Source organism: Colletotrichum scovillei (genome assembly GCF_011075155.1).
Source record: "Colletotrichum scovillei strain TJNH1 chromosome Unknown Contig00005, whole genome shotgun sequence".
Lineage (NCBI taxonomy): Eukaryota > Fungi > Ascomycota > Sordariomycetes > Glomerellales > Glomerellaceae > Colletotrichum > Colletotrichum scovillei.
Window position 1 is genome coordinate 641,115 of NW_023336263.1, and position 25,790 is coordinate 666,904.

The 25,790-nt window shown below is 52.5% G+C and overlaps 12 protein-coding genes across 12 annotated transcripts; 7 read left to right on the top strand and 5 right to left on the bottom strand.

Moving 5' to 3' along the window:
* Positions 1-731: 731 nt before the first annotated feature.
* On the bottom strand, positions 732-2,434 carry HER10_EVM0006834 (uncharacterized protein; the record flags this gene model as incomplete). The annotated part of the gene is made up of 3 exons (XM_035476408.1): positions 732-968; positions 1,041-2,296; positions 2,347-2,434. 3 exons carry the CDS (start codon positions 2,432-2,434, stop codon positions 732-734), a joined length of 1,581 nt encoding a protein of 526 aa, XP_035334079.1.
* Positions 2,435-3,234: 800 nt separating this feature from the next.
* On the bottom strand, positions 3,235-4,507 carry HER10_EVM0003970 (uncharacterized protein; the record flags this gene model as incomplete). The annotated part of the gene is made up of 2 exons (XM_035473630.1): positions 3,235-4,113; positions 4,196-4,507. The coding sequence occupies 2 exons, from the start codon at positions 4,505-4,507 to the stop codon at positions 3,235-3,237; spliced, it is 1,191 nt and encodes a 396-aa protein (XP_035333887.1).
* Positions 4,508-6,910: 2,403 nt separating this feature from the next.
* HER10_EVM0012458 (uncharacterized protein) lies at positions 6,911-8,246 on the top strand (the record flags this gene model as incomplete). Its single annotated transcript, XM_035481853.1, has 3 exons — positions 6,911-7,218; positions 7,367-7,551; positions 7,636-8,246. 3 exons carry the CDS (start codon positions 6,911-6,913, stop codon positions 8,244-8,246), a joined length of 1,104 nt encoding a protein of 367 aa, XP_035334483.1.
* Positions 8,247-9,654: 1,408 nt separating this feature from the next.
* HER10_EVM0008960 (modin) lies at positions 9,655-11,827 on the top strand (the record flags this gene model as incomplete). Its single annotated transcript, XM_035478465.1, has 3 exons — positions 9,655-9,673; positions 9,734-10,765; positions 10,830-11,827. 3 exons carry the CDS (start codon positions 9,655-9,657, stop codon positions 11,825-11,827), a joined length of 2,049 nt encoding a protein of 682 aa, XP_035334232.1.
* Positions 11,828-12,176: 349 nt separating this feature from the next.
* On the top strand, positions 12,177-13,181 carry HER10_EVM0000022 (modin; the record flags this gene model as incomplete). Its single annotated transcript, XM_035469820.1, has 2 exons — positions 12,177-12,748; positions 12,824-13,181. 2 exons carry the CDS (start codon positions 12,177-12,179, stop codon positions 13,179-13,181), a joined length of 930 nt encoding a protein of 309 aa, XP_035333627.1.
* A 323-nt stretch (positions 13,182-13,504) lies between these two features.
* On the top strand, positions 13,505-14,236 carry HER10_EVM0001159 (acetylhydrolase; the record flags this gene model as incomplete). The annotated part of the gene is made up of 1 exon (XM_035470915.1): positions 13,505-14,236. The coding sequence occupies one exon, from the start codon at positions 13,505-13,507 to the stop codon at positions 14,234-14,236; it is 732 nt and encodes a 243-aa protein (XP_035333698.1).
* Positions 14,237-14,590: 354 nt separating this feature from the next.
* On the top strand, positions 14,591-15,328 carry HER10_EVM0011278 (uncharacterized protein; the record flags this gene model as incomplete). The annotated part of the gene is made up of 1 exon (XM_035480714.1): positions 14,591-15,328. The coding sequence occupies one exon, from the start codon at positions 14,591-14,593 to the stop codon at positions 15,326-15,328; it is 738 nt and encodes a 245-aa protein (XP_035334401.1).
* An 811-nt stretch (positions 15,329-16,139) lies between these two features.
* On the top strand, positions 16,140-18,539 carry HER10_EVM0010490 (uncharacterized protein). The gene is made up of 4 exons (XM_035479947.1): positions 16,140-16,733; positions 16,812-17,387; positions 17,472-17,609; positions 17,664-18,539. Exons 1-4 carry the CDS (start codon positions 16,680-16,682, stop codon positions 18,399-18,401), a joined length of 1,506 nt encoding a protein of 501 aa, XP_035334336.1. The 5' UTR covers positions 16,140-16,679; the 3' UTR covers positions 18,402-18,539.
* A 209-nt stretch (positions 18,540-18,748) lies between these two features.
* HER10_EVM0011788 (uncharacterized protein) lies at positions 18,749-20,719 on the bottom strand. The gene has a single exon (XM_035481207.1). It carries the CDS (start codon positions 20,633-20,635, stop codon positions 19,736-19,738), a length of 900 nt encoding a protein of 299 aa, XP_035334439.1. The 5' UTR covers positions 20,636-20,719; the 3' UTR covers positions 18,749-19,735.
* Positions 20,720-20,928: 209 nt separating this feature from the next.
* On the bottom strand, positions 20,929-22,229 carry HER10_EVM0006833 (uncharacterized protein; the record flags this gene model as incomplete). The annotated part of the gene is made up of 2 exons (XM_035476407.1): positions 21,948-22,229; positions 20,929-21,824 (listed from the first exon to the last, which is right to left on the bottom strand). The coding sequence occupies exons 1-2, from the start codon at positions 22,093-22,095 to the stop codon at positions 20,929-20,931; spliced, it is 1,044 nt and encodes a 347-aa protein (XP_035334078.1). The 5' UTR covers positions 22,096-22,229.
* Positions 22,230-23,016: 787 nt separating this feature from the next.
* On the bottom strand, positions 23,017-24,327 carry HER10_EVM0000172 (beta-lactamase; the record flags this gene model as incomplete). Its single annotated transcript, XM_035469966.1, has 3 exons — positions 23,017-23,277; positions 23,332-24,149; positions 24,234-24,327. 3 exons carry the CDS (start codon positions 24,325-24,327, stop codon positions 23,017-23,019), a joined length of 1,173 nt encoding a protein of 390 aa, XP_035333636.1.
* A 632-nt stretch (positions 24,328-24,959) lies between these two features.
* On the top strand, positions 24,960-25,787 carry HER10_EVM0004773 (3-oxoacyl-(acyl-carrier protein) reductase; the record flags this gene model as incomplete). Its single annotated transcript, XM_035474406.1, has 1 exon — positions 24,960-25,787. One exon carries the CDS (start codon positions 24,960-24,962, stop codon positions 25,785-25,787), a length of 828 nt encoding a protein of 275 aa, XP_035333949.1.
* Between the last annotated feature and the right edge of the window lie 3 nt (positions 25,788-25,790).

Below are 25,790 nucleotides of genomic sequence, written 5' to 3' on the forward strand. Positions count from 1 at the left end.
GGTTGTAGTGGTCTAAGGTTGAACCCACCAGCGTTTCTAATGAGACGGGATGCCGCCTACCCGTTCTATCAGGGTTTACTTGAGGCATTGGACAAGACTATTCGACGCTGTACACACCTTCGGCGTCAAGTATGTGCAACATTGGGCGGGATTTGTCATTTTCTTTAAGTTCTATTCGCAGTCTTGAATTGAGATGGGTTATTGTTACGATGTGTCAATACTAATTCTACAAAGAATCGCCACCCGCCTAGGTAGGAACTTGAGTTCCTAACTAGCTAAGCTCTGTAATAGTAAGTAACTCATAAATGGCCTTAATTACGAGATGTAGACATCACATGGCAGACTAGGTTGGCTGGAAAGTAGTCAAGATGGGGTTCAGAGTTCACGTCAACTCGGCTTGAGTTTAAATCAAGTAATCAATGATGTTGAGCACTCTCTACTACTTAGTCAAATACCTGGCGAATTTCAACCAGCCATCGAAGACCGATGTCTATCTGAAAAGACTAGGTACCCTACTCAGTGACGATGCCATGCGCATACAGATCCACATCTCTCTAGTAGACCCGGCAGATATTGAAGCTTGTTTCTCATGGGAGATCATGTTCGATATAAAGCATGTGAGCGATCCTTAAAGCTTGTTGATTTTGATCAATTGATCATGACTGTGAACATAGTTTGTCGCAGTTGGTATGTACCCATTGCATCTTTGGATCAATATGATTACTCTCGACTCAACCAAAGGCATGCCAAAACCCCTTGCGGTCATTGCCAGCCTTTGGAGCACTCTCTTCCTGCAACAATGCATTGACTCTAGCCATAGCACCATCCAACACCGCTTCAACCATTCCTTCCGGCGCCATCCCTCCTTCAGTGCAAGCATTAATGACAGTATCACCGCCCGCAACTCCCGCCACATTGAACACAATACCATGGTAACCGACGGCACCTTGTACCGGGCCGGCTGAAAACTGCACATCCTCAATCTTCACCACCGGCTCTTCAACATTCGAAGACGGAGGCGCGGTCTTGAGGCACCCAACATTGGAGACCGAAAAGCTGTTCTGCATGAAGAGTCCCATCGACGGCAACTTCTCCGCGAACTCCTCGAGACTTGGTCCCAGAGCATTGCCGCTGATCCAGGCCTTGTAAAGGTGAGACTCGTCCCCGCCGCTTCGTGATTCCACCATTCGCCTTCCGTAGTCTCGGACGAGGTCCCAGGCGGCTTTTGAGTCCACGTTTGCCGCAAGTCCCTTTTGCTTGTCGCCCACGGAGGACGATGCCGAGAAGGCCTGGCGGTACTTTCTCAATTTCTCCGGCTCAGGGAGACTTGCAGCCAAGTTGAGCAGTTTGCCTTCGTCCGGGGAGGCCGTGTCGAAGCAGCCCGTGGCGCGCATATCCACGGCGTACCGGGTAAATCCGACTTCTGCGTGAGGATAGAAGTCTGCTGCGAGGGTGCCAGCGACGACAACAGCCAGGAATGGCGTGAAGGTTGTGTCATGCGCGCGGCACGCTTTGATGATGGCGTCCATCTTGTCAGACGGGATGCGGTGAGTCATTACCTTTGTGACGGTACGATCCGCGGGCCCAGCGACGGCCATCGGGTCCTTGAGAAGCTCCTTCGGCTTGGGGAAGTTGACGAAGAAGAGTTTCTTGGCGTAAAAGAACCTGTAGAAGAGGAAGACGAGGAGGTTGTAGATAACGCCCAGGACCGCTGGTTTCTTGTGGATGACGTTTTCGAGGGCCATGCTCAAACGTACCCTGTCGGGATCGAGCTCGATGATGCGCGAGGACGCGGAGCCCGTGTCGGAAACGGCTGATGCGTTGAGAGCATCCAGAAGCTCGCGATGGAATGTCATGCCGAACGCGCCGTCGCAGACGAGGTGGTGGTAGACGAAGACGACGTCTCGGCGTCCGACGACGATGACTTTCCACCAGGGTACGCCGGCCTCGACTGCACCATCAGCCCAGTGCCATTTTCCGTGGAGGTTTTCCAGGAACTCGGCGTTGACTTGAGTTGTCTCGTCGTCGATGAACTCGACGCAGCGATCGAGGTTAACCTCGTTCAGTGTCGCGAGAGACAGGAGGTGCTTGCCCTCCTCGGCGGCGGGCTCTACGACTCCAACGAGACCAAGCTCTGGAAACTTGGTGACGACGGCGTGGAGAGCTGAGAAGACTGCGTCGTCGGAGAGGATGAGACGCTGCTTGCCCGGTTGGGCTGAGGCGTAGCGAGCTGCGACTAGAACGTTGGATTGGATCCCGAGGCGGTGGTAGACGTAGAACATGCGGTCGAGATTTGCTGAATAGGATTAGCGGTGAGCACACTCTCATTGTCTCAACTTATCATACTCGTTTTACGAACAATCGTGTAGTGGCCCGAGTCTGCGGCCACATTGCTCGCTTCCTTGGTCGCGATAACACTAGTTGTAGTCGCCATTTCTGATCGTCCTCAACACGGGCAGAAGCAGTCTGTTAGTCACCCAAGAAACTAGAAGGTTTCTAGCTTCTAGTTTGGCAGGTATCTACATTTTAAACCATAGACCCAGCACCTTTTAGCAACCGTGCTGGTGTCTGTTACAGAGATGGGTTGCATTAGTCGAAACGCCATTGAGGTGCAGCTGCGATGTTTGGCGATGCCATAGCTCAACATGATGCTCCAAGCGCAAAGTCTGTGAGGCAAAGGTGCAGAGGCAAGCTAAGAGCGTGCAAGTCCAAGTCCGAGGTTTAGTCTTTGGCCGTTTGCCTGTCTGAGATCTGGTCCGTGTAAGCTACTCATCTCCCACGTCGGGGACAAGATGACATGGCGTCAACGACTCAACGGGAGGGGACAGAAGCAATATTGACAAGTCCCTCCCCTGCCAGCGACGATCTTTTCTTCAACCAGGCTGTCAAGATACAGCTCAAGTCACATTTCAGCCCACGTCAACGTGTTAAAGATCGTTGCCCTCGGACATGGAGGATGACTCGGCCGACACTGGGATCAACGGGCACGTGGCTACAGTTTAAGGGCAGATCTCTCCGGATGTCACAACGGTAATCCGAACCAACCTCGACGATCGAGATAGGAGACTGGGAGGCGATGAGACTACCGAGTGCGTGTCATTACCAGATTATGATATTCATCGTCTATGGGTATCCGCTTCTTTTCGTACAAAACGCACACACGTGAGCACATCACTCAATTTTCTTCTTCCTCCTCCGCCTCCATCGGCCCGCTTTGACAGCATCGCCAAAGCCTTACAAGGCCTGGATCCAATCACGAAGAGTCTTCTGGATCTCGTAGCTGTTCTTCTCCATGAAGAACATGTGGCCGTTGCCGTGGAAGCCGGCCTCGCCGAGCTCGAGGTGCTCGGTCTTGCTGCAGCCGGCCTGAAGAAGGAACTCGACGCTGCAGTGGTCATAGGGAGCGTGGTAGGACGCCTCAGAGGTGACGAGGAGAATGGGCTTGTCGGCGAGGTTGACGAGCTGGCGCGGGGCGGGGGTCTCGGCCTGGAGAACGCACTGAACGTAGTTCTCGCCCTTGGCAGGGTAGGTCTGCTGAACGAGGTCGGTGGTGGGATCGGTGACCTCGGGGGAGTAGGTGACGGGGATGTCAGTGAGACCATAGGCGCGGGCGGACTTGTTGCTGAAGACGGCCTCCTGGAAGGGAGGGCCGGTAGGCTCGAGGAGGATGAGAGCCTTGGTCAGCTCGGGGCGGGCGTCGGCGATGATGATGGGCATGAGACCGCCCTGGCTGTGACCGAGAACGACGGCGGGTCTGCCGATCTTGTCGAGGAGGGCGGCACCGGCGGCCTGGACGGTCGTCTGCTGGTACGTGGCATTGTTGATGAACTGGACGTTGGAGCTGTAGAAGGCATCAAAGACCTCATCACCCATCATGCCGGTACCGGGCCACTGGGTGTGGTTCACAGCCTGGGGCCAGAGCATGTACTCCTTGACGGCGGTGAAGCGCTGCTGGATGATCTCGGCGGAGTACGTCGAGGGCTTGGAGGCGCCGTAGCCGGGCATCCAAGCGGAGCGGCCACGGAGGGTCTGGTCGACGATGTAGACCTCGAAGCCTTGTCTCACAAAGTGAGAGGCCCAACCTCTACCGCCATCGGGCTTGTTGTAGAAGTTCTGAGGGAAGGAGTGTCAGCGAATATTCAATATTATGACATCGCGAGGGAGGATCCCGCTGGGAAAGATCTGCAAAACTTACGCTACCCGTCTGGGCCTGACCGTGGATCAAAACGATCGGCGTCTCCTGGGAAACTCCAGTCGTGGGGAGCAACTTCTCAACGTACATCTGGTCGCGGAAGATGTGACCACCGGAACCATCGTCGACGTACCCGCCTCCGACGTAGAAGTAGGAGCGAATGTACGCCGCCTCGGAGTCGACGCAGCCATCCCTATCCGGCTGAGAGTCCGGACCTCCTCCGCCACCCGGGAAACCGAATCCAGGGCCGGGAGGGAACGCGGAAGCCTGGCCCAACAGAGCGGCGGCCGCAGCGGTGAACTTGAGGAATTGCATGGTTGTGCTGCGTCGGGCGTGTCACGTAGATGGCCTGGGAAGTGAGACACTCGGACAGGAATGGTACCGTCTTTCTGGAATTAGAGTACGAGTAAAAAAGGAAAATAAAGGGACGGACGCGAGCTGCAGGAACCGGGAAAGGACTGAAAAGAGCGACAGCGGTTGAGCAGGGGATTAAACTTTGGGCCACGCGGTACGGGAGGGTGGCAATTGGGACTTCTTTAATGAATGAAAATCACCTTGCCGCGTGCTCCGCTAGCCTGGCATAAAGGGTCCATCCTCGAGTGATTTTAAGATAGGGCTGATGGAGAAGAACAATCAAGGAATGGAGGCGTGGAAGGGTGATACGACATTAAGCCCGGTCTTGGAGACCTTGGGCGCCTTGGGGGGCCCGGCGAGCGGCATCCACCCGCTTCGGTCTGTGTGTCTGAAGAGCGGCAGTCAGCCGAAAGGTTGAGAACAAGAACGCCACGCGGCTAGGTCCCGATCTCTAGCGAGGACCGTCGAGGTGGGCTGTGGCCCAGCGGTCCCAGCGGACGAGATGATATCACGGCGGAAGTCGGGGGGTGGGACAGAGGCAAGCCGCAAAAGGAGGCGCACCGCCGCGAACAGCTTTTCCCGCTGGAAATTTTCTCCATCAACAAGAGCAAGTTGGCTCATATTAGAGTGGTGTTCTGTGCGCGAGTCAGCGGGCGGACAGGGACCGGGGGACTACCACGCCCGGTGGTCTCATATAGAATGGAGCAAGTGTTGCATCAGTCCGGCATCGTGGATATTAGTCTACCACTAGGCCGCTGACTACGGATCAAGCCCGAGCATTAATCTCCGCCATTGAGCAGAGAAAGCCTCAGAAAAGACAGGCAGAGAACGTTTCTGGACGACGTGACTGACTCTTGCCAATTCTTGAGGCAGGAAATCTGACCCTATGTGGCATGTTTGGGGGCTAAGTTCCGTCAATATTCTGTCAAAGCCATGTGCCGGGCAGCGGATAGCCAAGAGACCCAAAGACGACATTCTTATTACCGTAAATCGCTTCAACGTAACGTGGGGGGGATTCGGTTGATCAACTCAAACTAGCGGCGGGGCGAAGTCCTGATTACGATGATCTCGCAAACCCGGCATTCTTCCCACTATTGTGATCTTTGGTTCTTGAATAAATCGGGTCTGCACAACAATATCCATTATCCGTACATCCCATCATCCTGGCACCTAGATGCTCTTCAACAGGCTGCCAAGCCCGTCTAACCCGGCCTTGGATCCTGGAGGAGGGGAACCATCGAAGTATACGTGGAATACGACTGTGGCGGCACTCACTAGTGCTGTGATGCTAGCAGCCGGCGGACCAACGGTCAGCCCATTCCCGTTCTCTTCACGGTGAGCTTTTTTGCTCCGATAAACCCCCTAGCCGGGGAGAAACTCGTAAAGTTCAACGCCGCCCGCCGCCACTAGACTCAGTTCAGTGAAGTTCGTTGAAAGCAGTCGAATGAGACTAGCAAATGCCCGTATTGAGAGTTGGGGTTCGATCGGCTAAGCAGTCGCTCCCGTCGTTGGTAGCCGTTGAGAACATCTGAGCGCAAAAAAGAGTTGTCACTGTCAAGCTGTCAAACTCAAACAAAACAAACTTCTATCAATATCGGCTGTCCAAGATGTACCTGAACAATTACAACGCAAGACTTTTGGCGCTCCACCTGTTCCCTCGGCATCTCTAAATCCTGCAGCAAATCTTCAGCGGCACAGCGGCACAGGCGAATCTGGGTCAAGACTCCAGACGTCTCCTCTCTCAGGCTCTCGCAAATCGGCCCTCCTCGGCTTCTAGAAGTCGACAGACCACACAGACGAAAGCGTACGTGCCGCACAAGCTGCGAGGAAGAGCCCCACGGTGGATCATCGCAATCACACATCTTATGGAGATTCTTCGACAGCCGACGTGCATCCGAACCACCACCAGGGAAAGTTGGGGTTCGCAGCATCCAAACTCCGGAGGTCTCAAGCCCTGATCCTTTCATCTAGGACCATCTTTTTCCTCTTTTCTCTGCAAGGCTCTGGCCGCTCTGCAAGCATTGGCAAGGTCCCAGACTCCCCAGAGACTGGTCACGCCCGCAAACATTTCTGAGAATGGTATGATGGTCCTTTCACACAGCAGGTCAGTACCTCGGGCAAGCTGGGATCGGGAGACTTTGCGTATCAAGCTAGCAAGGCCCCCTATTCTCCCCTACCTTAGTGCGATGAGTACGTAGACGTGAAACCGAGAAGATAATAATGTTCATCATCTGCCCCCGAACCTGCGCTCCTCTTCTCGAGAGGCTCCTTTTTTTCCGTCGTCTCTCTTTTTCGTCTCTTGTCTTGTCTTGTCCCCGTCCCATCGTCTCGTCGACCCCCCGGAGCCTCGGACACTCGCCGGCCATGGACGACCCGACGCTACTCATCCATTGGCTCTTCAGCTGCCTGGCTCTTATTATCATGGTGGCTCGGCTGGTCTGGAAAAAGGTGCACATCTCCAGACAGGAATACAACCTGGGCGACTGGTTCACCGTCGCCGCTATTATCTGCGCTCTGACGCGGCTCGGCCTCATCCACGTCGTCTTGACTTGGGGCACGAACAACGTATCGGCAGCATATCGAAAGAATCACACGTTTACCGACGAGGAGATCTACAGGCGGGAGATCGGCAGCAAACTGTCCATTGTGAACCGGGTCTTTTATAACTCCTAGTCAGTGCTGCCCCCATTTGCATCACCGTGCACCCTCAACCACCCTGGACTTCAGCGCTCCTTTGGGCCTTGTGGTCACAATCTGCAGCGGTTTGAGTCAGGAAGGTTATTAGACTTTTACGATCAATCATACTGACATTCTCCCAAGCCTCTGGCTTCAGAAGCTCGTCCTGTTGGACGTCTATCGTCGACTATTATTGAATCTTCGTTTCGAGAAGATCACCATCTGGTCATTTTCCATCATCTTCTTCTGCACCTACGTCGCCTGCCAGGTGACGACGTTCAGCGAATGCAATCCCTTCCACCTCTACTGGCAGGTTATTCCCGACCCAGGTACGTGACTAGCCAATTCTCCGACATGCAAGACATGCCGATGGGATGGAACGAACTCTGATTATTGACCCTCAACCCTTGCAGGCGCATGCTCAAAGGCACAAATGCAACTCGTCGTCGTCGGTGTCCTCAACATCGTCACCGACTTTATGTTGCTCGTACTACCACTTCCCCTGGTCTTCTCTTTGAAGACCCCCTGGCAACGCAAGATCCAGCTGTACGCGCTCTTCACGCTCGGCGTCTTCATCATCGCCATCACCGTCATTCGACTTCCGATCAACATCACGAACAAGGACAGTCAAATCAACCGAACGACATGGGCTAGCACCGAACTGCTCACCGCCGCGATTGTCGTCAACGCGCCGACACTGTACGGATTGTGGAACAAGAGGAGGCAAGCAAAGTCATCGTCAAAATCTCACGGCGGAACATCGGGACTTCACTATTACGGTCGAGGAACCAACGTCTCTACGCATCGGTCCACTGTCCGGCGCGGGAATGCAGAGGAGGAGGCTTATGCCATGAGCACACGACGCAAGCTGGGTCCCATGGAGGGAATCATGCAAACGAAAGAGGTGATTGTGTCGGAATTCAGGCAAGACACAGATCGCAAGGCCGGGCCCTACGAGCATCTCCCTGATGATTTGGAGAGTGCATCAAATCACTCGAGCCAGCACGGAATATTGAAGAACTAACGAAGCGTAATTTTCTTTGTTTAAAACCTAAGTAGCTAGAATACCACGAATTGAGACACATAATGACGCTCAAGATCCCAAATTTCATATTCTTGTCTCTTTCCAAGGGAGCAGTTTTCTGCTTCCATTCCAGGTCGGCAAAGGCGAGCCATGGTTAGCGAGCATACCATCTTTGAGATTGACAAGTTTGGCTGATGTGTCGCTAGGATACTGCTGCCGGAGATCTCTTATTAGCTATCCTTCTAGAATGTAGGCATGGCCCCGTCGTCCCGCATAACACTATGCACAGACTCCCTTATATCCCGAAAGCATCAGACGAACCGCTCGCCAGGGTTCAACCCTTCAGTACAACAACACTCTACTCAACTCCAAACCACCAATCTCAAAAAAAAGTGGAAGGCACCTGAATATTTCCTTCCAACCTCATTTTGATCATCGCAAGTTGACCGAAATCAAGGGGTTGGCAGAGAATGCGTCGGGCATTGGGTCCAGTGGGCCGATCGGTATTGTCGGTCGGCTTCTGAGTCAGAATTCAAAGATTGCTTATGACGTCTGACGTGCGACAGGTTGGTCAGGCAGACTCCAATGGGCAAATTCGCATGCAAGAACTCATGAGGCCCGCAGCTAGAGCTTCAGAACCTTCGTACAAGAAGGGAGGCTCTGCGCAGCCTGCTGCTTGAGCCAGAATAGTGCTGTTGGTGAGATGTGATAGTCGCCAGCTTCTCCAATTGAGCACTGCCCAATGGTTGAGACATGATGACGCACCTGTGTCGCCGGGCAGAATAATTGGTTATACGGCAAGTCTCTCGCAGAAGAAGGCCACCAATGGCACTACTTACTTTTGTTGCTTATCAGGCAGTCTACGCTGGCCGCAAAACCCGTACATCCGCGGTGTCCCTTTCAGACTGTTTTGGGCTGCGCCATGGGCTGAGCTGGACCTCATGTTGCGCATTTTCAGGGATGGCGCATAAGCGGCCTTCAGCTGCAGCTCGAATCCTGTGAGACGGGGCGAACCGTCGCAAAATCATCAATTGCGGCAGTTTACGAAAGCATCGTCCTCGACTTTTCCTCTTCCTTGACCTATTTACTTGTGTCTCGTTCTCGATGAAAACGTTGTCTCTAGTCGAAACAATGGTGTTCTAAACTACCAGACACCCTTCACCGACATTTGGTCTTAGACACGGCTAGTCGCCGCCGCCCACGTGCTCACAACTCCGGCGCCGGCTCGTCCACTTGCGACCCACTTCTGCCGGTGATCAACGGAATCTTCCTCGGCGGGGTAGCATCACCGATCTCATCCTCGATCCCCGCCGTACGGGATAGCTTGGCGAAGCTCTCGGACTTTGATGGTCTCTGTCGCATTCGTCATCTGTTTGTGCGGTGTTTCACGGGGTGAACATATGTCAAGATGGCCGACAGCAATTCCAGTAATAGCCCGAGCGACAATAGCAACAGCAATGGCAATGCTAACGGAGGAAGCGACGTAGTTGTTGCGATTGTTGCTCTCGTCGTCTCGGTAGTCGCTCTCTTTGCAGCGACTCTACAGATCATGCAAGCGATCTTTGCGTCGGCTAAAGGACTTCCCAATTGCACCGAAGACGTGATGGGAGGATGGGCGAAAGGCACGACAAAACGGCCAAAGTTCAAGGAGCTACGTCTCGAGGTTAGGTTCGAGGCGCCCATCATCTTTCTGGCTCCTCCGAACAACCAGAATAAACCTGAAAAAGGAGAGATGTGGTCCGTAGAGGGCACTGAGAAAAGTTGTACCAAGAACCGACTCGAATATGCCAAGATATTCCCAAAGCCTGGACCAGCCAGCGGAACCAACGACGAAAAGCCGTCTAAGCCTACTGAAAAGGTCCACACTGTCAACAATGAGCTAGCAACGTGGGTCTATCTCCTGATCGCCCTTGAAAGAATGGAAAAGGATTCCAAAAAATGGGAGTGCAAGAAGCTCCAAGGAGAATGGTTGCCAAGTTCCATCATTCCGGACCTGCCTGAGCCGACTTTGGCCGTGAAAGTACAAGCGAAGGAAAGAAGTTTCGATGCGAACCCCTCCATCAAGAAGCCCTATGCAACCTCTACGATCTCTCATCTGGTTGAGCTGGCAGCGATACTTGGACTCTATTGGAGAGTCTTCGACCGAGACAACAACCAGTACCGCGCGGAAGGAAACGGTTATAGTCTGACTGGCTCACGTGTACCTGACTTGGGCGTCGTCTTTGTTTTCGAGAAAACCGGTCCCACTGTGTTTGAGGAGCGACGAGTTATCCCGACATCAGAAGTGAAGGAGCTCTGTTTTGGGCGAGTGCCAACTTTTTATCGAGATAAGAAGGATCCCGACGAAGATTTGGAGTGGCAGAGGGAGTTCAAGACGTCGTCAGGGACTGGAACCAAGGTCGAAATCCTTCAACTGAGCACTCGCGATGCCATTGCGGAGACTTTGACTCAGATAGGATGCAACGGCAAAACCACACTTTTCTACAGGGAAGGAAAGAAAGACCGGCACCTCTTTTCTGGTATGTAATCAGTTTATCGAGCGAATATGTGCGGTTTGTGCAATTTCAGCTAATTTTTGGGCAGTTACATTCGAAGTCATCGGCATGCTCGCGCGAGTTTTGCACATTGAAGGAAGATGTTTCCGTTTCCTGCCTAATCCAACAATCTTTTCTTGGGACAGAGATTCGTTGTCGCTCCAGCGCCTGCTTATCGCCTTTAGCGGACTGTTAATGAACGATCTCGCAGTTGTCGAAGAAGAGGCGGAGACCGTCATCGATGAGAGGGTTGAAACTGCCGTCGAGGATATTAGAGCTCTGTCAGAATCAGCGGAGGAGATGAGCAACGACTTTGACGAGAACCCGCCTTTAACAAGCAAAAGAATGAGTCTTTTGCACAAGGCTATTGATTTGGCAGACAAATCTCTCAAGAAACGAGACCAGGGAATTGTGCTTGACGTGCTACGTCGTCACCTCCAGGAAGTATTGGCAGCCATCAACAGTCCGGATAAAAGGGGAAAAGAACAGATTTCGTTTCGGGACCTGCTTGGTATCCCCCTTGAGATGAGAGAACAAAGGTTCATGGAGACATACTTCGAGCGCATACTTTGGCGTGTGGTGCCTACCAACTCTACCAAGAGGGGTAAGCGAGACGACGAGGTCGTCTCGAGAGCCATACACGACGACACAGAGAAACGAAGATCCCGCTTGGGCAACGGCTCACCTCACGCCGGCAGCGCAATCGCTCCGTCGCCGTTGAGACTTAACCCCGAAGAATCTTCAACCAAGGCTCTAGACGACTCGACTCCCACGCCCGGCATCAGCAGGGTCAAGACGTGGCCTCATCGGATCGAGACTGAGCAACCGAGTGATCAGCCGGAACTTCCGCAGCCAAGCAAGTTACCAGAGCTGCCACAGTGGGAAACGATAGTACCCAACCACATCGAAATGCAGCGTTTGGCAATCTGGTATACACTCGTATTTAGGATGATTTGTTGGTTGATGTTGCACGATTTCGACAAGAAGGATGTGCAAGTGTCGAAAAGTGAGTTGATTGGGAACAGACAGCCCGTGTTCATTCTTTGAGCTGGGCTATGAGGGTGTTTGAGGCGCTTATTCTCGGGTCGGATTTCGATACCATCCCTCTTTAATGGATTCAATTAAGTTATGAGGACCTTGTAGTTTGAGAGCCTTTATATATCACTTTTATCCATTGTTCACTGACCAATGGAACGAAGTATAAGCTTTTCTGTGCCGGTGAACCCTAGCCGCAAAAACGCGAATTACCCCACTGTGTATTTGGTTCATGCCCCTCATTAGACTTCTCAAATTTTGATCCTTCACATCCATCCCAACGACACGTGGTCGGCAGACATACGGCTGCGAGCTATATGGTTTTAACCTCGTTTATCATTGGGATTCATCAATTGAGATCATGACCTCGTCATCGGAGCAGCCCGCCGCCCTGGAGGAGGGCCGGCGCATCTATCTAGGCAACCTTCTCTACAGCATCCAGCCCGTCGACATCGAGGAGATGCTGAAAGACAATGGTTTTGAAGGATACGAAAAAATTCACATCTCCATGGATCCGGTATCGGCTCGGAATCCCGGATACTGCTTCGTCGATTTCGCCGAGCGCGCAGACGCCGAACGGGCACTGTCCTCCCTTGATGCGCGCCTCCGTGGCAGACCACTCAAGGTCGGCCCATGCGAGCCCAAGAAGCAGAACCGGAGTCGATGGCAAAGCGACAGAGAGTCTTCCTTCAATAGGTGGGGAGACTGGTCAGGATCGCGGGGTGAGGGTGGTGACGAGGCTGGCAGATCACCAGCGCGGACCGGTAGGAACCGCGGCATCGAGAGCGGACCCTACGGTGCCATCAAGCACTTCGACGAGGCCGTTGCGACGGAAGGGGATGGCAGGAGACTCTATGTTGGAGGATTGGGCGCGATGGTTGATCAGGCGCAACACCAAGATGAACTGCAACAAATTCTTGAGGGCCACAAGCCGTAGGAAACCCCCTCCAGTCGCCAGCGATGGTGAACTTACCCTATGTCGCTGCTAACTTGACTTCGACGATAAAGACTAGCCACCAGCAAGCGCATCACTCCCCATGAGTCTACTAGGGCCAAGGGCGGCGAACACCACTACTGCTTTGTCGATTTTGCGACAGCTGAAGAGGCCGATGCAGCAAGGAATGCGCTGGACCGCAAGGTCTGGGGAGCCGGTCGTCTGCGTGTTAACATTGCTCGCAGTATGCCCGACAAGCTCAAGGATCGTACGACAGCCTCGGATGTGCAAAATGAGAAGGAGAACGGTGAGCGCTCGGCTTGGCGGAAGCCAAGATATGAGAATTCCAATCGCGACAACAGCGCGAGATCTTCTCAACCGCTGAGATCAGCAGCATCAGGAAATTGGCGACAAAAGGAGCCTTCGACCTGAAGGTAATTTTTGGAGCGATGAAAAGTTGTTGGTCGTGGATTATGAAAAGTTGAGGCTGCATGCCGGATGAGTCAACGGCGGGCTGGGCAGATTCGTGAGAATTTGCATAGCCACCGCAGGCACACTCCGGAATACGGCAGGCCTTATACAGCCCCATATGTTGTCAAGTCATAAGTAGACCCTTAGAGATCCATTCGGAACGCCATTTGAACAAGAAGTCTTTCAATTGAGCTGATTGCGCCGCGATAAGCAAGCCGAACTTCTTTGCGATCACCCGTCTTTGGGCCCAGGAATTGAGAAAGCCTCTGGCATCCGAAAGAATAATGGAGAAACTGATTCCTCACGGCAAATACAAGCAGCGGTCTCATGAGACATCTCTTGAGAGGCACCTTGTGGAACTACAGAACAACCCTGAACAGCCGTCCATCGTTTTGCTAGGAGATTCCATGATCGAACGCATGATTACAACTGGTCTATCTCCGAGCTTCGACCCATGGCCATCCACAACTATGATTAGCGATGAAACATTTCAACAGCATCTGCAAACATCTTCGGCTAGACCTGAACGCTTACAAGGCGTCTTCAATGCTGGCGTGGGCGGCGACAAGTTCGAAAACGTCATCTATCGACTCATGGGCTCATCAGACCCCTCGAAACCCCTTGACGGGCTGCTAGATGCACTTAAAAGACGCGATATCAAACTATGGGTCTTGCATGTGGGAACAAACAATCTGCATCCTAAGCGCGGAATGAGAGAATCTGACTTGGCCCTACTTCGGTTGATTGTGGAGGCTCTGCTCGAAATGAATGGCAAAATACTTCTCATTGGGCTCTTCAGGAGGAAGGATATCAGGGATGAATTGATTGTGAAAGCGAATGAGAGCTACGTTGAGCTTGTTCAACAATTTCAAAAAGATGGAGTTGACCGAATAGAGTTCTTGGAGCCGCCCTTGGTTGATATGGAGGAGTGTCTGGTAGACCATGTTCATCTGAACGAGAGGGGGTATCAAATCTGGGCCGAAGTTCTGTTCAAAGCAGTCACGAACGCCATGTAATGGTGAGCTTCGGAATGCAAATTTCCGATCAGCCCCGCCATTTCAGGCCTTATATTACTGTTTCTGGCAAAACATCTGTACCATTGGCTTTCGCGGAACCGTGGGTAGCATTAAGTTTGAGCCCGAAGAGGTTCTTGAGTATGAACACTTCTGACAAGATCCACCCTTTCGACTATGACATCGAAACAGTCTTCCTCTGGCGCATCGGAGATAGTTGCACCATCGAGGGTAAGACCCGAGCCTTTCCTCGGGCATTTACTGTCCTCCAGCATTGCGATACCCTATCAAGTTTGTTCCTCGTCGCCTGAGACAATTGAACACTAGACACTCCATAATCGTTTTATGGACGGATTCATGAACACTCGCATCAAGTTCAGAAACAAGAACACCATATCAAAGAAGTCGCTCAGCATATCAGAGCCAATGTTGTGTCTCAAGAAGATCTTCGCTAGATCTGAACACGATGACTCTATGAATGAGAAGATACCAACCACCTACGACATCAAAATAGCAGTAGCAGCTTATAGCATCCAGCGTCGCGTCCTGGAAACGCTCCATCGCACGCTCTTAGCTGAGCTTAGACAAGCTCACGACACCGAACTCGAGACTTTCAAACAGGATCTCAAAGAACATCTCCGGCTCCAAGTAGCCATATCACACACTACACGCAGCTTGTCCAGCAAAACTTCATCAGCCAGCAGCAGTGAGGAGTCTGTCACACCAGACGAACGAAACCTTCCCGCCAGCGGCCTTCCCGCCAGCGGACGCATCCGCCGGAGGATGGAGATTACCAAAGTCCTGCTGCTTCAAGCTAAAGAGAGAAGAGCGGCAGGAAGGCATCGCAAGGATGAAATTCATGGACTAAAGAAGGAACACGGAGACATCGTCATCCCGGAGAGAAATGGGGGTATCACAGAAGCCGACTGTCTCAGCGAGATCAACACGATTCTGTTTGACTGGGGTCTCACCAATGTCAAATCCGAGGGAGAAACTCATCGATGGGAGGATGACTTGGAGAGCATGGTCTCATATCACGTTCAGCGCGAACAAGAGGAGAGAAAACGGCGTCGAGAGGATCGTTCGGTGTATTAGACCGAATCCGAAAGTCTATCGGCAAGCACTCGGCCGAGAAGGCTCTACACCACACCGGAGCTGACAGTAGCATTAATGATAGTACTTCTGAATCAATTACATGAGATGTGGTCATCAATGATCTCGCTTTTACACATCCTGATGCCTTGTCGAACCAAGGGTCGTCCCAAGCCATGCCTGAACCGTGTGCCACCTCGAACGCGTGAAGTAGGAGTACACGTTCATCTCAGAGCTCTTCTGACACGTCTCAGTCATTGTCATCTTTAAACGGACTTTTGACATATAGCTTGCCAAGTGAATGGTTCCCAAAATGTCTGATGTGCGTGTTCCAAGAGTGTGGGTGACCTCGAGGACGTCAGCCAGAGTGTGATTGATCCACTCAAAAGGACGGTCTCGACCTGAGCGAGATAGTCAACGGCCATCGTGCAGTCAGTGAATGAACTTATTCAGAGTTTCGGGACGAATGCTATTTCTGGCAGGCCGAGGCTACAAATCCCTTGATGTTCAGGGGCCCGAGGCTTGACCCGATCTGTCTGATCTTTCCAGACGAGGGAGCTTGGGTGCCAAGCGATTCCTCAGCAACCACCCAGCCTGGCATCCCTTCACTACGTAAATCACTGTGTGAGAGTCTTGCAGGCTTGGAGCAGCCTTCTTGTCCCACAATCTCATCAACAATGGGAAGTCCCACGCGTTGCAAAAGCTTAAATGAACCTCAGAAACCTGTGAAATACCATCCATCGGACAGGAATCCCGCCATTGACCGTTCGGAAGACAATGGTTTAGGTTTCGGCGCTTTGACCACGTCATCAAACACGATTCAGTCCTGTTGCAAAGCTTCCGGGTTCAATGGGCGCCAGCTGGGATACGTTCAAGGCGTGAGAAATTCACAAATGACTCGACGCCACCACCATCACCTCCGTTTGCCTGGCTAACGCTTTCGTCACTGTCCAGCCACCCAGTCTCGCAGTTACGGACTCCCTCCTTCGTTGCGTGTTGGAGCCATTTGCTGAAAGTTAAAATCGTCGAGAGGTGGCCCCCGCACGCCCGGTGCCTCGGATCAGGGAACAGCTAGCCTCGATAGACGCCAGGCCGCGCCCTAATTAGCTGTCTCTTCTTTATGCTCAGCCAACGACCAGCGAACGATCGCCTGTTCAAAAAGGTCAACGAAGCCGCGTTCCCGAAGAAGCCGTCGCCGTCCTCGGTATCCCACGAGCTCCCACTCATCAAACCAATGTCCGATTGAGCTCATCGCAGAGCTGGCTTAACGTTCCATCTTTTCGCAGAAGTGGTGGGGGGTCGGGATCACACCAGGGGGTTCATCGCCCACAGAGGACCGGAGCCGACGGATACGATGGGATGTCGCCCGTCAGCGAGCTGCTTCGCCTGCAAGGCGCGCAAAGTCAAAGTACTGAGACTCCGAACGCCTATTGCCGACTCTCAAGTTGGCCTTTTGAAGTGAATTGAATCTAACGCAAGCCGCCAGTGCGATCTCCGAAAGCCCTCATGTAACCGCTGTACGAGTCTCGGGAGGGCGTGTCCGGGTTACGCGGATCCGTGGGCCGTTGTGCATCGCCAACAGAACGCATCGGCGGCTCACCAGGTTCAGGTTCGGGTCGCTAAACGACTGAAGGAAAGAGGTGCATTCGACCCAACGTCGTCAATTCTGGAAGTCGACGAGGAGGGAACCTCTCCGGACTCAGTAGAGGAAGAGGAGATCCAGAGGAGGCTGAGGACCGTACCGAAAGCCTTCCATGTCGATTCCGAGCTCATCTCACTTAACCACTTTTACTCCAACTATGCATCCGGAGGCGAGGTCGCTTTGTTCAACCTCTTCCCCGGCATGAAGTCGTCGGCTGCATCATCGCCTGTCTTACAGGAGGCTCTCAAAGCCACGGCATTAGCCAGCTCATCTTTACAGATGTGTCAGGCAGGCTTGATGGCTCAAGCGCGGCAACACTATTGCAAGGCGATTAGCAAGATTGGCGGCGCACTGAAGGATAACTCGACAGCGCAAGACGACTCTGTTGTTGTCGCATTGCTCACTCTCGGCCTTTTCGAGGTAAGTAAACTGAGTGAGGCTGGTGAAAGAGACGTTCACCGATGAGGATGGATCTTTCGACGTGAGACCCTAACATACTCCAAGGCAATAGTACCAGATACATCTCCAAGGAAAATAACATCGCATTGTCGAGGTTCTCTCGCACTGCTGAGGTATCGAGCAGAACAGGGTGTTGCCACATCACTCGACAAGGGCCTCCTTGCGTTTGTGGTTCACCTGGGTGTAAGTATTTTTGTAATGACAGGCTAGTTACGGTCGGTCACTAATCCACCTCAGATGCTCGAAATATTCATCGGCCAGGAAGGTCGATCACCAGTTCTAGTCGGCTTGAAACAAGCAGCATGGGCGAAAGGCGGCATGGTTGAACCGCTGCTCGTTCGAGCCATCGACTACAAACACATGGTCCAGCACGTGCTATCATCGGCAGATATGGAACGAGCATCCGTCGGTCACGTAACAGAAATCTTCCAGATAGGCATCGACATAATACGCGACCTAGAAGCAGCTGCGAACTACAGGATTTTATCCCCCGGGCCCCGAAACAAACCCGGACCTGACGGCGCTGTCGACGAAGACCTGAACTCTTTCAACCACTTACTGGGCCGTAAATCGGACGCAAGCGATGCGATAGCGAAAGGTCTTTACCTCACCATCAGACTACACCTCATCGAGTACATTCTAAGCTTATCAATTGCTCTCGGAGAACCGACGCGTGAAGAGTTGAAGACGCTCGTCAACCTCCCTCATGGACTGACGGCGATGGAGCAAGTTTGCGAGCAAATCCGTATTGTGTTCGGATTCGATGGCAGAGACTCAGCCTGCACCGTACAGGGCGTTGGATTCAATGCTTGGTGTATGTTCTGGCCCATGATAGCCGTGCTCAAGTCTGCTTTTGCCGACAAAGACACGAAGATGTGGATCATGGACAAGTGTATGGCGGTAAGCCAAGCGTCTGGCTTTGGCATGGCGATGTACCAACAGGGTTGGTTCGAAACAGATGGCGCCAAGGATTAGACGGCCATCGCAGAGTAGGAGTTGGTTTCATGATTCCCATCGAAATGGCATTGGAGTATATGTATGGAAACAATTCACGCACCTAGGCAGCTCATGTTTTGCACGTGCGGAAGCCCGATTGAACGAAAGAAACACGAGTACACAATAATGAGCAACGATGTTTTCTACATGCGTTTCATACATCCTTGGACACTACATGACACCCATTGTACACGCCGTACATGATTTCAGGAGGTCTCTTATTAACGGTGTACCACAGATGAGGGATCCTCTGAATCGCAAACCGACCAACTTCACTCACTGCTAGCCTCATTCAGCCGACGATCTCCTCGGTACATCCTTCGAAGGCTGGGAATCTGAAGTCTTCTTCGATAACACATGTTTTCTCTCCGTGATAATCTTCCAGACGCGTGGGATGCCAGTTGGCGTTCACCAGGTTGATGTGTCCGCGGCCGTAGACGTTGACTTCGGCTGGCGGCAGCTCCTTGCACACGACACTGCGCAACGATACTTCGTCGACTTGCATAAAATATCTATCATACATCGTGACGTCAGAGCTGCCCTCTAAGCCGGAAGAGCTGGACTCTCGGGGCGGTGTCTCTGGTGAAATCCCCGCCTGTGCTGCTTGCTTCACCCATTCGGGGAAGTGAGAGCGTAATGTGGTCGTGGAAGGGCCATTAAAATGTCGTATGTCCTACAAGAACGTCCACTTTATTTTATCAAGAACTTCTGGATACTCGTACTACTCGCGGCCCTGTCGGGGTGTGTCGTTGATGATGTCTTTGAAGCGAGCCCAAGCGTCATCGTCGTCATATGTGCACCCGTAAAACACCTAGCCCCATTTATCGAAATCTTGGATTTCGTCCCTGAGAAGCTCAGACTCGCGGTCGACATCCATCCCAGGCTTAGAGCCTTTCCCGTCGTTGGAAGCGCAGCGGGAGCCGCCAAAAGCTGGCGAGAGATGGTGAATGGTTAAGAATTGCCTGTGCGAATGAGACGCCCTATTGAAAAAGCGAGCTGCAATTGTACTTTGGCAGCATAGAGAATTTGAATTCAGTAAGGGCCTGGAAAGAAAGCTCATCGTGCCAACGTCGTCATCAGCATGAGAAAGTTGAGAATAGAATTGAGGTGCACTGTCAAGTTCTCCTCGACCCATGATCCCCGAGGCGCAGGGAAGCGGCGTTTAGATGCACTTGTCGCCTTGACGCCCACCCCTCTCATGTGTGCGCCGTTCTTTGAAAATGATTCTGCCATCGGAGCGTGCTTATCGCCACATGAGACTGGATGAGCGTCGCAGTCGTTGCAACGAATTTACGAAGCTCTAGGCGTCTTTCTCACCAGTACACCTTCTCGGGCGGGCGTTTGTAGAAGGCATACCACATGCTGGCATCGCCGCCGATACTGCCGAGCCATACCTCATACCAATCGGAACCCATCGTCTCAGGAGATACCTTCATCCATCCGACGTTCTCTTCCCCGCATCCCTCGATAGGCTCATAAGCGGTCTCGGAAGCATCGATCTCGTCTTGGTCTGTATGTTGTAGCACTTCTGCCCGTTCTCTCAGCGGTTTCCAGTAGGCGTCAATGAAGTTGATGTGGCTCTCAAGGTCAAGATCGTAATCAGGCGGTTGAGGCGCTTCGAACACGATACTCCGGAGGGACTCCAGGTCTACCTGGAAGAAGTACACATGTCGAGGGACGCCACAGCCTTGCATCCAATATCCTAGGTCTCCGCTCACATCTTTCACTCTTGGGTTCTCCGATTGAAATGCGTCCAGGGACCAGGTGCGAAAATGAGATCGGAGTTGATGCTTTGAGGCCCCATCAAACAAGGATTTGTCGTCAACAAAAGTCAACTCGAGGTATTTTGCAATCTCTGGTGCGTCCGAGTCTGCGATGTTGCGGCGCGTACGGTAGGTGATGATCTCTTTGCAACGTTCCCAAGCTTCATCGTCACCATATGTGGTGCGGTAGATCACCCAGCCCCATTTGTCAATGTCGCAATTGCGCAGATGGCTCGCTATTGTTGCCTGGGAGGTTGGCAATACCCTGGTCGTCGAGGACTCGGAGAATGTTCGCCGTTGTGGTACTCTTGATCGATCGGCATGGGCAGCAATGCCGTCTTTGAGAATAGTTCTGATTCTTGACCGACCTCGACGCTGGAGCGAGGAATATTGATAACAACGGCGACTGTTCCCCCACCTCCCGAAGTTGAGTCGAACCAAGGACCACATGGGGGATTACAGGGGATTCTGAACATGTAGTTGGCAAGCTGGCTCTAGCGCGTGGTGCATCGGGCGTAGTGAGCTCAATGCCGCCCAGCCTTCGCGTCACCGGCTTGCCGGTGGCCGGATCATCTGCAAGCGCCTCGTGGAAAGTCACGGATTGGTCGGACGCCGTGTCTCATTCCACCTGATTGTAACTACTGCCAATGGCGCGGCCGACTCACAGGCACCTGGATCAAAAGAATCAATCAACCGTGGGACATGGCGTTGATGTAGTTATGGCCATGGGAGCAACTTGGTCTTCATATTCTCACCCTCATCCTCTTTTCGCCTCGTTTTGCCCTCCAGTAGTTAGACGACCTGATGATCTCCTCGCAGCCTTCAAGGATCCACCGCCACTTCTCGACAAAGTCCTCTGTGACCTCCCAGCTATTGGGATCCCATGGTTCTCCCCACAGAATCATGCCTCCTTTCCCAGATGGCGCATCTCCATCGCCTACCATGTCTAGACACAACGCCTCGTCGTCCCAGTCATCCCCAGCCTTGATCAAGTTGTCCCGCATCCTCGGTAGGGGTAAAAAGTCAAGCCAGGGATGGTGTATGGTTGTCAGCTGCGTCTCCGTCGGCTTCAAAAAGTATGGGATATTCCAAGCGGTGTTGGCATTATACGTAGGATCGCTTCCAAAGGGAGACACGCAGTCATCGTCACAGATCATGGGCATAGTGATACCCAAAGTCTTCATGTTCTCCATTAAGCCGCGGAACAGATTGAATTGCACAAGCGGTATTAGTGAATCCGACAGTGGATCCGGGCTCGGGCTCCTTCGACTCTCATGCGCGTGCTGCAGGAACAGTTGATATATGTCGTCCAAGTCCTCGTCCCGAATGTCTGCAATTTGTCGTTGCCGTCCGATGTACTTCAAGGCCATCAGCGTCGTGTACTTTGCGCTTCTCTGCGAGCTCGTTTTCGACTTGTATAGGCCCTGCCGAGACATTTCCACCGTCACGTAGGTCGTCGTGTCATTATCATTGGCCACGGAGGCGGCTGGTAATGCCGCTGCCCACTTCGAGCTTGCTACGATGGCGCTGGAGGACGGCGGCGACAGGCTGCTGCTGGACGAGGGTTTTCTTTCGTCCGTACCAGACTGTCGGGTCTTCGCCTGGCGCTGCTGTTGCTTTTCAGCTTTTCTTCGTTGTCCTGTCGCGAAAGATAGACGAGTAAGCACATGTCACTGGACGAGATGTGGTCGAAAATTCCATCAAACGATGGGCAATCAAAGGCGGGCGTAAGCAGGTTGCATGAGGTGGGTGCGCGGCTTACTCCACGTTCGCTGATTGAGCCTGTTCTGGATCTTCCGTCTCTCCGCAGGGCTCGTCTTGCCCTTCCAGTTATCCTCGCCGGATACCACTGTTCGTATCGCAGGCTGTACTAGGCTTGAGATATGTGGTAATGTCGTCGTTTCGGCCATTTTGATCTACTTCAAGTGCTTCTGGCTGTGATGTTCCTTTCGTGATGGAGAATTTCTGGCAGAATGAACAGAGAAGAAGGGACACACTGAAGGGAGGGCAAGCGTGGAGCGTCTGCGGGGACCTAGATTCTGGCGTTAGCTCCCGAACAAAGGGAGCATCTCTTGGGTATAGGCGTAAATCTAAGGAGAATCGAGACTAGTTCGAGTCGGATGGATTGTGCTGCTGCTTGCACTAGTGACGTCAAATTGAGTATGGGCCTCGAGGATTGTTGCACCCAGCAATGTTCTCCTGGGACATGACTCGCCAAATTTGGCCCGTTTTTCGTTTTGTGATGCCCGTGGAACTTTGGAAGGCTTATACAGATGCGAACAAGTGATGACATTTGATCTGTGTCTGCATTCTGTTACAACGAGCATGGGCACGCACATTATCTTGCAATATGGCAAACTACTCCCGTTGCTGACTTGAGAGCATCACACTGCGAAATAGATGTATTAGTGATCATTCGATTAGCGTGACTAGCACACCTGGAATCATGGGCCTTTAGTGTGATAGGTAGCGGTTTCTCACCGGCTCACCCGGTGGTTTTGGTTCAGAAGCTAGACCAGACAGAGTCAGTATGGGAAACAAGAAGGCTGCATCCTGTGCTTTCTTTTGCTTCCTTGGGATGTGTCTTTCATCCGAGTCTTGACCAATGAAAGCCAATCCGAGGAGCACTAGCTGATCTGCGGTGATGCCAGCAAGGGTCTTCTGATGGCGCTAACGAGCAGCTGAATCCAGGGGTTGAAATGAACGGTGCGCCGATCTTCTCGCACTCTTCGAGAAAATTACTGCATAATTTCAATACACTGCACAAGATCTTGATATATGTACATCATATCTGCCTGAAGGATTTGAACGCAACGAGGTGATATTGACCCTCATTTTCCGCTGAAAATTTCCTTGACAAACTCTTGTATCAACTTTGTACTTTTGGCGTCATCAGGCGGCATGATAGCGCTCGCGTAGAAGCCGCCTATCCCCTTCTCGCGGTTCACAAACCAGACCAGATTCGGAATTCCTGTCATGACGAGTGTCCCGCCAGGCAGGATCCTAGTGTCCTCCTTGATGAAGTAAGCTCCTGGAGCTTGACCAATCTTTGAAGGATCATACTCCTCTCCAGTCAGCCGGCCGTACATCATCTTGAAATTTGTTAGTGTCCCTATCTCGACGAGATGATTTCATGGCAGACTTACTGCACCATAAGCGAGCATCCCAGCGGATGATGAGTCGGCGCTGAACTGTGGCGAGAACAACTCCTTCAAAGACTCTTCGCCGAGAATCATCGGCTTACTTTGAAGAAGGTCAGATGTCAACTTGGCGATGTCCGGTACACTCGAGACGAGACCCATAGCTCCACTGTCGTCCTCCGTGACAGCGGGGTAAGGACCTTCCATGGGCACGAGTGTGCCATCCGAGATTCTCGTACTTGTCTCAACAAGTCTCTCCTTGATTGTAGAATCTCTGTCAGGATGGAATGTTGTACTAGCCATTCCCAGAGGCTCGAAGATGCTGGTCTTCATGTACTCGCCGAGCTTCGTCTTGGTCAGTCTCTCGACTAGGATCCCGGCCCACTCGACGCCTCCTCCATAGGCCCAACCATGGCCTGGCTCGAAGAGGAGAGGGATAGTGTATGCCTTCTTTGAGTCTCCCGAAAAGGCTTGCGGGTGTTCTCCACGAGACATCCGCCAGGCCTGAAGTCTCGGATCAAAGACGTCGACACCAATGCCACTGGTGTGAGAAAGCAGATGGCGAAGGGTGATCTTCTCCTTGTGTGGGTGAAGTGTCACGTTGCCCGCTTGGTCATGGCCAAGGACTTTGAAGTCTTTGAGTTCAGGAAGAACATCGTAAACCTCATCGTCTAGTTTGATCTGGCCTCGCTCCACGCACTGCAAAGCAGCAATCGCGGTAATTGTTTTCGTGATCGAGTAGATCCAGAACACACTGTCCTTTCCGATTTTGTCTGACTTGATGGTGCTGCTTCGACCAAAGTAGTCCTCGATGAGTTGCTTCCCTTGACGAATGTGAGTAGTCTCCTCACATCGATTGGTCCTGGAAGCCTGCGCTTTGGAAACCACCATATTGCACGAAGACTCACCTGATGAATCGGTCGCGACCACAGCCAGGCCAGTGACACCATCAGCATCCGGAAGTGTTTCTACTACAGCCAGACTTTGGAAAGATGTCGACATTTTGTTAATGGGCTCCTCTGATGTGCTGCCGCAATGGTTCACGTTTCAATCTAACACCAGGATGTCATTCTTCCCCTTAAGTGAAGCGAAGGCGATCATTGACGTTCTCTTTGCCGACGAGTATCGGCCAGCTGGGAGTCTTTAGCTGGTACAGTAACATCCTGGACTCATGCGTCATAATTCTCCTAGTCATTGTTGTTGGCTGAAATCAAAAGAAGCATTGTCGCATGGGCCGGAAGACCGGAAGCTGGCAGCACTGATTTCCGGCCGAAATCCGAACCATGAATGACCCATGTTTCGGCATGATTCATCGACACCAACATGAGCGCCTAGCCGAACAGGCGGAAAGCATCTCATGATCTCATCATAAGGTAGTATCACGCGGTGATTATGGGTTTCGGACGTTTGTTTCTTTGAACGCCGTGCAACTTCCGGCCGCGAATGTGGTCCGACTCCAGTCCTGAATTCCCCGGCCCACTCAAGATCTGGACGACAAGTAATTTAGACTGAGGTTGAAGCGCTCATGGTGTCTGATATATCTCTTCAAGGTTTTGAACAGATAGTCTCCGTGCTCTTGAATAAAGTGATCTGTCAAAGTCGAACAATTGGCCATCAAACTGGACGATTCGACAATGGAAGCTATTGCAAGTCGCAAACGAATCAACCCCCCTAAAGACGCCGTACCCAATGCGCTCGCAGGCAAGGTAGCCCTAGTGACGGGCTCTTCGTCCGGCATCGGGGCTGCCATTGTTAGAGAACTCTCAGCTCGAGGGGCTTCGGTGGTGATCAACTATGGATGGCCCGAGTTGGAACGCGCTGCGAACGATCTCGGGGAAAGCCTGTCGAGCCCCTGGATTGCCGTGGAAGCAGACGTATCGACCACGAGCGGCCCCTCTCATCTTGTGCAAGCCGCCGTGGACAAATTCGGGAAGATCGACATCGTCGTCAACAATGCAGCCAAAGCAACACTCGCTAAAGTAGAGGACACAACCGTCGACTTATGGGATGCATCAATGTCAACCAACGTCCGCGGACCATTTTTGGTGTGTCAAGCAGCGTTACCGCATCTCCCACCCAAGTCGGAGGGCGGCGGCGGCAGGATCATCAACATCACTTCTGCTGTATCGACAGACCCTGAGGTTCAACAATTGGCGTATGCCACCAGTAAGGGTGCGATTGCGACTCTTACCCGTTGTCTGGCGAAAGATTTACCACCTACCTACGGATGTACGGTGAACGCAGTGTCTCCTGGTATTATCAAATCGCCACAGTTCCTTGGGGAATTGCAGCGAACTGGCGGCGCCTTTCTGACGCAGATATTCGATGCCAGGACTCCGGTGGATGGATGGATTGGGTTACCTGAAGATGTCGCTTTTGCAGTGGCATTTTTGGCGGAGGAGAGAGCAAGCTGGATCAATGGTGCCAGTTTGAATGTCTCTGGAGGAATGTTTCTTGATTGACCT

Excerpts from the sequence above, each read along its gene's own strand:
- HER10_EVM0011788 (XM_035481207.1), bottom strand. The coding sequence starts at position 20,635 with ATGTGGTCCTTGGTTCGACTCAACTTCGGGAGGTGGGGGAACAGTCGC.
- HER10_EVM0010490 (XM_035479947.1), top strand. The coding sequence starts at position 16,680 with ATGGGATGTCGCCCGTCAGCGAGCTGCTTCGCCTGCAAGGCGCGCAAA. Across the intron at positions 17,388-17,471 it reads TCACTCTCGGCCTTTTCGAG|GCAATAGTACCAGATACATC; the intron begins GTAAGTAAACTG and ends ACATACTCCAAG. Across the intron at positions 17,610-17,663 it reads CGTTTGTGGTTCACCTGGGT|ATGCTCGAAATATTCATCGG; the intron begins GTAAGTATTTTT and ends AATCCACCTCAG.